Below are 10,724 nucleotides of genomic sequence, written 5' to 3'. Positions count from 1 at the left end.
GTATGTAAGCTGATTGCCGAGTATGCCAGCAAGAACCACTTGGCTGACTGGGTGAGCTGAAGCAGTTGTTCACTGCCTGTTCTTGTTCCCCTAAGTGAACAGCTCTGATGAAAGGGTATGTGTGGCTGGGTGATATCACAAGGAAGTCAGAATAATAGAAAGGCCTATTCCTCGTAAATAAGGTGCAGGGAGTCTCAGGGGAGAATTTTTAATCTCAGAAGCATAGACAGGGAACACATGTGATACAGTGTCTCCTGATTTGCAAGCTTGCACTTCAACACAGCCAGCCTTGAAACTGATCTGTGTGACTGGCCTTGGATTTGTTTGCATTGACTGCAACTTTCAGTCTCCATGGTCTACTGCCTCCAGGGTCCAAACAAGTACTTGTGGATGCTGGTTCCTTTCCCTCAGGTGTCCTCATTAGCATCCTGATGCCATATTCCCACAGAGAGCACCAGGAGAGCATCTCTGAGGCTGCTTGATGTGACTGTCGTCACCATGGTGACAGCTTCAGACAAGGAAGAAGTGAAAGAAGGTAGAAGGAGGTCATCATTGAGGGCAAGTGGTAGGGTTCAGGCATGGCCTAGAGTGCATCCTGCGGGGTGGATGTCCTCACAAGTATTCCTGTGTAACAACAGGAAGATTTTCAGGGGAAGGTAGGTGTCGTGTTCAGTCAGGCGGGGCCAACACAAAGGTTATCCCCCTACTTCCTGATTTCCAAATGGAGCTTTGAATTCTGTGATGACAATTTGGGGATCCTATACATAGGCTCCTCCACTGTGAAGGATGTCCCATCTCCCCCACTGCTGACAGATCAAAGTATGAAGGAAAGCCTCTTCCTGCCCACTCCTAGTTTGCATCACAGGAGTCTTGAATTACACAACTCTCTTGGGTCTGAGAATTCACGGCAGTGATGTGGAGTCAGAGGTAGCTGTAAGTCCAGCAGTAGAAGCCATGAGAAATCTGGGAGCATGCCAACCATTTCACATCTAGTGGGGCATACAGATCAGACTTAGAACAGAAAAACTACTGTGAGGATCTCTGATCCCCATCTTCACAACTGTGGTGAGAGATACTGGATACCTTGTTTCCCACTTCTGCCTTGCTCTTTCCTCAGCTTTTTTTCTCAGTCTGTTTTGTAAATATGTCTTCTGTTCATGTTGTCCATGTTTGAACAAACCTCATAATCTCCCAAGTAATGACTGCTATAGCAATATGTATCCATGGGACTCAGCATTAGCTTCAGTGTCAAGCTCTAAGGGCCAAGAAAATGATTATAACTCCTCATTCTGCTGTGTTATTTAAAATCTAAACATTGCAAAACTACACAATGTCAGTGGGCCTGGTTCTATTCTAACTCTGCTCACCGCTAGCTCCCCTGCTCTCTATGGGTACTAGAGCTCACTACTTATTGCCTTGTCAGGTGAGAGTCCTGGATATACATGGAGGATGACCGAAAAATCCAATGGTGTGAAGAGCTCTCCAGCTAATAACCACAATCATCATCCTCCGCCATCCATCAAGGCCAATGGCAAAGATGACCGCAGGACAGTTAGCAGGTGAGTCTACTGAAGTTGGGTAATTTTGCTTTTCCTTATCTTTTTCCTTCTTTCATCCTTTCCACTTTCTATCTCACCCCCTTTCTTTTGCCAGACTTAGGATAGAACCCCAGGGTCTTGTACATGCCAGGAAGGCACTCTCCTCCTGAGCTGCACTCTCAGCTCAGACTGGGTGATTTCATCAACAACCAAGAGTCTATTATTATCTCCTTGGAGCTCTGACTTATAGTCATAGAGCAAGCTCCATTTGGCTCTAGGACATCTTCAGAAGGGACTACAGAATGTTTAGGCATGCCCTAAGAGAAAAGACAAGTCATACCGAGAGAAGCTGGCTCAACTCTGTTCCTTTGTATGCAGACCACAGTCCGCAGCAGCTGATGATGACACTTCCTCCGAACTGCAAAGGCTGGCAGACATGGATACCCCACGAAGCGGGAGAGGTGGCTTCCGAAGGTGAGTTCTCCACTTCAACTGACTTGCTGCTACGCCTTCTGTTCTTAGGTCCTGTTAAATGGTAACTATGGCCCTCCTCTCAGCTGCACCAGTTTTATAAAACTCTAGAGCAGTGGTTCTCAATCTGTTGATCACAACTCCTTTGGGGAGTTGAATGACCCTTTCACAGGGGTCACCTAAGACAATCAGAAAACACAGTTATTTACATTACGATTCATAACAGTAGCAAAATTACAGTTATGAAGTAGCAATGGAAATTTTTTGATTGGGGGTCACTATCTGAGGAACTGAATTAAAGGGTCACAGGATTAGGAAAGTTGAGAACCACGGCCTTAGAGTCTCCTGGATATCCTTTAGGAATCCTAGTGTCGAGGTGTTATTCCACTGCTCCAGAGGTTCTTGTGAGGCAAAGCAGTGGAGGCTTCCTACATATTTGGCTTCCTCAGCACTGGGAAGAGGGAATTATTTATAGCAGAAAGGATATATATATATATATATATATATATATATATATATGCCTCAAAGTCATAGGCATCACAGAGAAATCAAGAAGCCTGGAAGTATCTTCATACTGGGCTGTCCTGACTCTTTACAATATTAATCTTGCCTTGAGGATCGCCTGTTTGAGTTTCACAGTGAACTGAAAAGTCACATGACAAAGGAAATCTTTGGAGGGCCACCCTCCCCCACAGGATGTACTTCAGTTAATGCTTGAACCTCAATACTTGCCCACAATGCTGGCTTCTTTCCAGATCTTAGCATACAGGAAATCATGGCCCAGTTTATTTCTGGCATTCTCTTTTCTGTCCTCTCCCTCAAGAGGCACTGAACACTGTTAGACAGGTCTTGTCTAAACACCACACACTCCTTCTTTCTCCCTTGTAGGATTGTCCGCCTTGTGGGGGTCATCAGAGACTGGGCCAACAAGAATTTCCGTGAGGAGGAACCAAGGCCTGATTCATTCCTAGAGCGTTTCCGTGGGCCTGAGCTCCAGGCTGTGACAACACATCAGGGAGATGGCAAAGGCGACAAGGATGGAGATGGAAAGGGCTCCAAGTACATCTGTCCAGTCTCTGGGGGCTCCAAAAGCTCTCACACCTGTCATGGGAGCTCTCAGTGGGAATTCTAACCATTATCAGGGGTGTTGCAGGGCTGTGCCAAACTCTATGATAACAGATAAAGAGTTGAGCAGAGATGACCTGTTTCTTTTTACTCTGAACATTTCCATTGTCCTAAACCATGGCCTCTCAAACAGCACTGATCTCCTTTCCATGGGAAACTGAAGTATATTTTTTTATACCATAGTGGTACCCTTGCTAGAAATTCTCTTGCTGCCCATGGACTGAATTTCCGCAGAAGAGAAGCTCAACCAAGGATATGCCACCTCAACCCTAGCTCCAGCAGTCAATATGTGAGGATCAGGCAGGGAGGCAGTAGTCAACAGAGTACCACTGAGGCCATGCCCATTCCAGGTCCACCATGGCCAAGAAAGCAGGTTTTTGAAGGGGCTTATGTGGGAGTCAGGGACATGACACCCAGATAATTGAGCAGAAGAGGGGGGAGGGAGAGGGAAAATAGAATAATTGAAGGGTCTGATGTTCAATGAATAAATGGTGTTCAATGACAGTGGGTGTCTGGCCAAGTTGACATCCTCCATCTCTGCTCAGTGGAGGGAAAAGGCTTTTGTTAAGTTAGGATGAAGCATCTGGGAAAGTGATTAGGAGGCTGAAGTCTAGAGAACTGAAAGGAAGTATGGGGAGGAAGCATATACAGATCATTCGCCTGGAGTTTCTCTCTTTTCCCAAAGGGACTGTGAGGACAGGCTTAAAGCTCTTTTACCTTCCTGAGATACACCCTCCTCAGACCCCCTCAAAGCCTATCTACTACAAGTTCTGTCCTTGATACATCTTCTGGGCAAGGCCCTTTTAGGGAAGGCAATGAACCTTTCAGTGGTCAGAATGGATCAGAGGTCTGATGTTTATCAGAATGGAAGCCTGCTGTGGGTCACTGCAAAGGGAAACTGTAAGACAACCTACTCCTCAACCCACAATCCTTATAATCCATTGATATTTTTGAGAATCTTGGGTTCTGAAACCTGAAGTCCTAGCACCCTAGTGACCCCTATTTGTCTCTTCAGGAAGAAATTTGAACTGTTTGTCTTGGACCCAGCTGGAGACTGGTATTACCGCTGGTTGTTTGTCATTGCCATGCCTGTTCTTTACAACTGGTGCCTGTTGGTGGCCAGGTGAGCTTGGAGGGACCTGGGTGAGATTGATTACAGAAGCACAGTCCCCAGGAAATGGGATTAAGGTCACAGCAGTCTCAACTCTGGACAAAGAGTATGCCACAGTCCAATGTTCTTTCTGAATTCTCTGATTGCTGGATTCTCTTTTATCTAATCTGTTATCCTAATGCTCCCAGTATTCAATGTGCTATCAAGTCTTCATGTTGGTCCTTTTCCTGTGCCTTTCCTGTAATCTCCAGTAGCTTTTTCATGCACATCAGTACTGTCCTTGGTAAGTCTATGGTAGTCCTGCCTCTATGCCTTGGAGGTACACTTAACCCCTCCAGTACATCTGCCACACGTGCAACTAATATTCCATGTAGAAGCTGGAATTTGCTTATATTACTCTTTCTTCCAAAACTGTTTAGTGTTCCCCCATTGTTCTCATGATAAAACTCTAAGGTTGACCTTCAAGGTCCACTGAACTCGGTCCTCTCTTTTTCTGACAGCAATCCACATAACACAACCCCGTATCAATCATTCACTCAAGAAGAATTACCTGCATACTTATTGGATTTTGTGCTCCGTGTTGGGTGTACAGTGGAAAGCAGGACAGACAAAATCACTGTTTTGTTTCTTTAGTGTTCTCAGTTAGACTTAATATAAATGCACTACAAACGAAATGAGCAACATAGGGCCAAGGACTGGAGGTAGCAAGTTGCTAGAGAAATTACCATCATAATGGGCCTAACCTTAGTTAAGATCTTGGTGGGAGGCAGTAATCTGTTCAAATATGTGAGGTTGGCAGAGAGGGCCTTCTGAACAGAAATGATAACATGAACAAAGCCCCTATCTCTTGATGGCCCAGTAAGGCTGAAGGTCCAGTTTGTTCTGCACATTGTGTGGGAGTTTGGTTCTAAATGTGACCATTCTGTCATTGGACTAGTACATAACTTTCCCTTCCTCTGTCCCCTCCCTAGGCTCTTCCCTAGGTTCTACCCACTCATTGTCCAAATCTTGCCAATTCTTCTTACAATGCTCCTATAGTCACTAATATTTCTTGAGTCTCACCACCCCTAGTTTAACCCCCACTACATCTATATTCTCATCCTTCCAGGGTTCAATGATGTGTTCAATAGGAATCTATTGAAGTAATGGATACAGAAGCCAGTCAGCTGTTCTTCTAATGCCTTATTAATTTATTCAATTTAGGCTACCAATGACATGCAGTCTGGGGCCCTGGCCCAGGGATGTGGCATATAGTCATGACTAAGATGTGTTCTGTTTCTGAAACTCAGTCTAGGAGATGAAGAAGAATAATGATGGTCAATGGTGATGCATATGCAGTGGTGTCTGTTTAGTAAAAAGGGCTGAGTTAGAAATCACTAGTCATTGCCACTAAGCCAACTGTGACTCACTGGTGTCCCTGGTGGCCACGTGAAGCTCTTCCTGTAAAAGTAGGTATAGAGCTAAGGGCCACTAGGGAATCTTACCAGGCTTTGTTCGTGAAGGCAGCCCTGTCCTCCCACAGAGCCTGCTTCAGTGATCTACAGAGAAACTATTTTGTGGTATGGCTGGTGCTGGACTACTTCTCAGATACTGTCTACATTGCAGACCTCTTCATTCGACTGCGAACAGGTGAGTAAACACCTGGCTGCACCAGCAACATTTGGACTCCTAAATTGAAAGAACTGAACACAAAGTTTAAAGAAACTGACTGGACATGATGTTGAAGTCCATTTCCTGGGTGAACCTCTGATAGGATACTCTTTAAATCTTATTCTCTCACATACTTATGGTGGTTTAGATCTGACAGTGGTTTCTTAGGGTTCTTCTGGCCAGTCTTGCTATGTGGTCTATAGTCCTCTGTGGGAAGGAAGGCTAAGTAGCTGTTTGTTCTTTGTTGAGAATTGTCTTCTAGGGAGAGACTGGACTGATGAAGGAAGTGACATGTTTCTTTGTATCTCTATCAGGTTTCCTAGAACAAGGGCTCTTGGTCAAAGACCCCAAGAAATTGCGAGACAACTATATCCACACCTTGCAGTTCAAACTGGATGTGGCTTCCATCATCCCCACTGACCTCATCTATTTTGCTGTGGGCATCCACAGCCCTGAGGTGCGCTTCAACCGTCTGTTACACTTTGCCCGTATGTTTGAGTTTTTTGACCGCACTGAGACACGCACCAGCTACCCCAACATCTTCCGAATCAGCAATCTGGTCCTCTACATCCTGGTCATCATCCATTGGAATGCTTGCATTTACTATGCCATCTCCAAATCCATCGGCTTTGGAGTTGACACCTGGGTTTACCCCAACATTACTGACCCTGAGTATGGCTACTTGGCTAGGGAGTACATTTATTGCCTTTACTGGTCCACACTGACCCTCACCACCATTGGAGAGACACCACCCCCTGTAAAGGATGAGGAGTACCTCTTTGTCATCTTTGACTTCCTGATTGGTGTCCTCATCTTTGCCACTATTGTGGGAAATGTAGGCTCCATGATCTCCAACATGAATGCCACACGAGCAGAGTTCCAGGCCAAGATTGATGCTGTCAAGCACTACATGCAGTTCCGAAAGGTCAGCAAAGAAATGGAAGCCAAGGTCATTAAATGGTTTGACTACTTGTGGACCAATAAGAAGACAGTAGATGAACGAGAAGTCCTCAAGAACCTGCCAGCAAAGCTCAGGGCTGAGATAGCCATTAATGTCCACTTGTCCACCCTGAAGAAAGTACGTATATTTCAGGATTGTGAGGCTGGCCTGCTGGTGGAACTGGTACTGAAGCTTCGTCCTCAGGTCTTTAGCCCTGGAGATTATATTTGCCGTAAGGGGGACATTGGCAAGGAAATGTACATCATCAAGGAGGGCAAGTTGGCAGTAGTAGCTGATGATGGTGTGACTCAGTATGCCTTGCTCTCAGCTGGGAGCTGCTTTGGAGAGATTAGCATCCTTAATATTAAGGGCAGCAAAATGGGCAATCGGCGCACTGCCAATATCCGTAGTTTGGGCTACTCAGATCTTTTCTGCTTGTCCAAGGATGATCTTATGGAAGCTGTGACTGAGTACCCTGATGCCAAGAAAGTCCTGGAGGAGCGGGGTCGGGAGATTCTGATGAAGGAAGGTCTGCTGGATGAGAATGAAGTGGCAGCCAGCATGGAGGTAAATGTTCAGGAGAAGCTGGAGCAGCTGGAGACAAACATGGAGACCTTGTATACTCGCTTTGCCCGCCTGCTGGCTGAGTACACTGGAGCTCAGCAGAAGCTCAAGCAACGCATCACAGTGCTGGAGACCAAGATGAAACAGAGCCACGAGGATGATTACCTATCAGATGGAATAAACACCCCTGAGCCAGCTGCTGCTGAATAGCCATAGGTGCCTATTCAGACTTGCTTTGACCCCAGGAGTTAAAAGTGCTATATAGAACTCCACATTTTCATGCATCTGTCCTCATGTCCCTCTGAGCTCTCTGCAAAGCTTAAGGTTTGGGCTACATGTCTTGGAGTTCCCCTCCAAGTCCAGCTAACAGTCAAGCTTGTGAACATTGTAGGTTATATGGTTTGGATTTCCAAGTGCTTATTATTGCCCAAGTCTGAAAAGGAACAAGAGAACAGCTGAATTGTCCTTCAGGGGGATTTTCTGGGACCAGAAATCTGGACAGTGTTCTTCTCTGAAGAACAGTGTGCACCACAATGAAGAACAGTGTGCACATTCCCTCTTTTGGCTTCTTGATATCTGGTCACTCCCTACGGCATTCTGCCCCATACTTTTCTAATATGTGCTTTACACAGCCTTTTTCATGCATGTGTATGAATTTAATATGTGGCTGCCGATACTGGGCCCCTGTACACTGTTTCCCAAGGTATGCAAGGGCTGTGAGGGGAGTGGTAGGGTGGTTTTTCAGTGTGCTTGCTCAGGGTCATACCTCCTTATCAGACAATGTTTTTGTGAGAAAGCGGTGGCTGGCAGCTTTGGGCACCACTCCTCTATGCACACAAGGTCTGAAGAGTTTGGGAAGGCTATAGTACTGGCTGAGATACTGTGAATTAGAGGCACTTAGAAGTTAATAAATTCCTTTCAGCTACTTGTGGTTATTGCTCAACTCTATTTTCTTTCCTCACATTTCCCCTCTCCCAAGAGTTTTTCTCCTGGCATACGTTTGGACCTATTCTTCGGCCCACCTGAGCCTTACCGGTCCTTTAGGACTCAGCCAGGAACCAGAACCTTGGAGCAGATCCTCTTGCCACACCCTCTCCCCAATTAGGCAGTCTCACCTTCTCTAGGCTTCCACACATCTCAGAGCACACTCTTTCCTGGGTCAGTTTTGAGAGATCTGCCTTCACTTCCAGACTGTGGGCTCCTGGAAGGGAAGGTCAAGGCAATATACTCACTCTTTTGGCTGCAGTTTTGGTGACATGCCTTCCACAGAGAAGGTATTTAATATTTACCCACCTAGAGAGTAAGGGAATGTGTAAGTGAATGGATGTGGGAAAGAAGGTACGCAAGTGACTAAAAGGCCAGGTTCATGTTCAGATATGCTATCACCTCATTATTTCCCTCATTCATTCAGTTATCTGCTCACCATGGGAAAATACATGTAAAATTTGCCATCTTAACTATTGTGTAAAACCAATCATCAACTTTTTTTATATTGAGAAACTCAGTATCCATTAAACAACTTCCCATTCCACCCCACCCAGTTTATTACAACACTCATTCAATTTTCTACAAAGGTGACTGCTATAGGAACCTCAGAGAAATGGGATCCTGTAGTATTTGTTCTGTGTCAGCATACTTTACACAGTATCATTAAAATACATTCATGTTACATCACATATCATATTTCCTTTCCTTTTTAAAGGCCAAATAATAGTCCACTGTACAGATATGGCACATATTACTTGTTCATTCAGCTATTGATGAGCAATCAATTTCTATCAATGATTTGGCTATTAAAATACTTCTGTGAATATGGATATGCAAATATCTCTGAGATTCTGTTTTTAGTTCTTTAGGAGACACACAAATCTTGAAGTGGAATTGTTGAGTTATATGGTTTCTTTTATTTTTAGTAACTGATACACTTGTTCAGTTTTCTAATTTTTCTACATCCTCACCAACATTAATTTTACATTTTTGGGTAGGAGCCTTTCTACTGAGCATCAGACAGTTCTTTATGTTGATTTTACTTGCCTTTCTCTTATGAGTTATGAATCTGTGCCATTTTTCACACGTTTCTTGGCTATTTGGATGTCTTCATTGGAAATATATCTTTTCAAATTCCTTGGTCACTTTTCAGTCATAAAATTGTAAGTGCTATTTACATTTGCAAATATGCTTCCTGTCCCCCAGGTTGTCTTTTCACTTCCTTGACTTTGCCTTTCAAGATATTAATTTTAATTCTTTTAACTGTGCTTATTTTAAATTTAATGTAGTTATTTGACTCATTCCTTGGCCCACAGTAGGAATCCTTAGCTAGAGGAAGTCTCACCTGGAGGAATCGGGGACATCACACAGATTCATGTCCTGGGCCCATGGTAGTGGCAGTAAGGAGATGGCACTGGTGATGGGTCACTACTTTGTGTGCACTTGGCTTTTCTATTTTTGCTATTATGCTGAAAAAAAGACTCTAAACTCTTCAGCTTAAGAGAGATCCAGCCAACAGGAGGAGGAGTCCCTGGAGACCTAGACAGCTGCTTGCCACGATACTCGTTGCTAAGGCTGTACTAAAATGCCTTTTTTACTAAGCACTGGAACCTACAGATGTCATTCTTGTAACCTTAAACGAGTACTGGTGCCAGAAACAGGTGTATGACTGTATTGAAAATGCTTGCCTTCCTATCCAGAAGAAAGTGATATTTTCTTTATGGAGTCTTGTTCACCTTCAATCAAGCCTCACAGCTGCTTGCTTTGACAAAGCAGGGCACCCTACTGCTTCACTGCGTTTAAGACACAGACTTAAGGCGCAGATTCTCTTTCCCCAGATATCCTTTCATTCAATCTTTTACTGTGCATCAAATGTCTGTTCTCATAACCTTTTGTGTGTGTGTGTGTGTGTGTGTGTGTGTGTGTGTGTGTGTGTGTGTGGTGTGCTATGTGTGTATGTGACATAAACGAGAGAGAGACAGAGAGAGAGAGAGAGAGAGAGAGAGGAGAGAGAGAGAGAGAGAGAGAGGAGAGATTTGATATTTGTGTTTGTGCGTCTGTTTGGACACGGAGCAGACATCCGGTGAGCCTTTGGACGTCAGCCTAGTCAGACAGTGTCTATTTCTGACCAAGCCCTATCCACCCCCACTCCTCTGTTCTCTCAGCAAGATCGTGACTCTCTGCTGCCTGTTGATGGCCGCCACCCCCGCCTCTCTCCTATAACTGGCTGTAGTTTAAGAACTGAAGTACATTTTCCATTATGTGCTGTGTTTATTCAGTACAACCTGATGTTCTCTGCTCTTAATTTACAAATGTTTAAATTGGAATGGTTTTGTTT

General features: G+C 44.6%; 1 protein-coding gene across 1 annotated transcript; it reads left to right on the top strand.

Annotated features, from left to right (window-relative positions):
* Positions 1 to 1,449: 1,449 nt before the first annotated feature.
* Positions 1,450 to 7,609, top strand: Cnga2 (cyclic nucleotide gated channel subunit alpha 2). The gene is made up of 6 exons (XM_027432253.2): positions 1,450 to 1,559; positions 1,917 to 2,012; positions 2,898 to 3,068; positions 4,150 to 4,257; positions 5,768 to 5,874; positions 6,210 to 7,609. Exons 1-6 carry the CDS (start codon positions 1,450 to 1,452, stop codon positions 7,607 to 7,609), a joined length of 1,992 nt encoding a protein of 663 aa, XP_027288054.1.
* The last annotated feature ends 3,115 nt before the right edge of the window (positions 7,610 to 10,724 follow it).

Source organism: Cricetulus griseus, chromosome X (genome assembly GCF_003668045.3).
Source record: "Cricetulus griseus strain 17A/GY chromosome X, alternate assembly CriGri-PICRH-1.0, whole genome shotgun sequence".
Classification (NCBI taxonomy): Eukaryota; Metazoa; Chordata; class Mammalia; order Rodentia; family Cricetidae; genus Cricetulus; species Cricetulus griseus.
The sequence above is the reverse complement of the archived record's forward strand: the minus strand, read 5'-3'. Positions and strand labels throughout refer to the sequence as shown.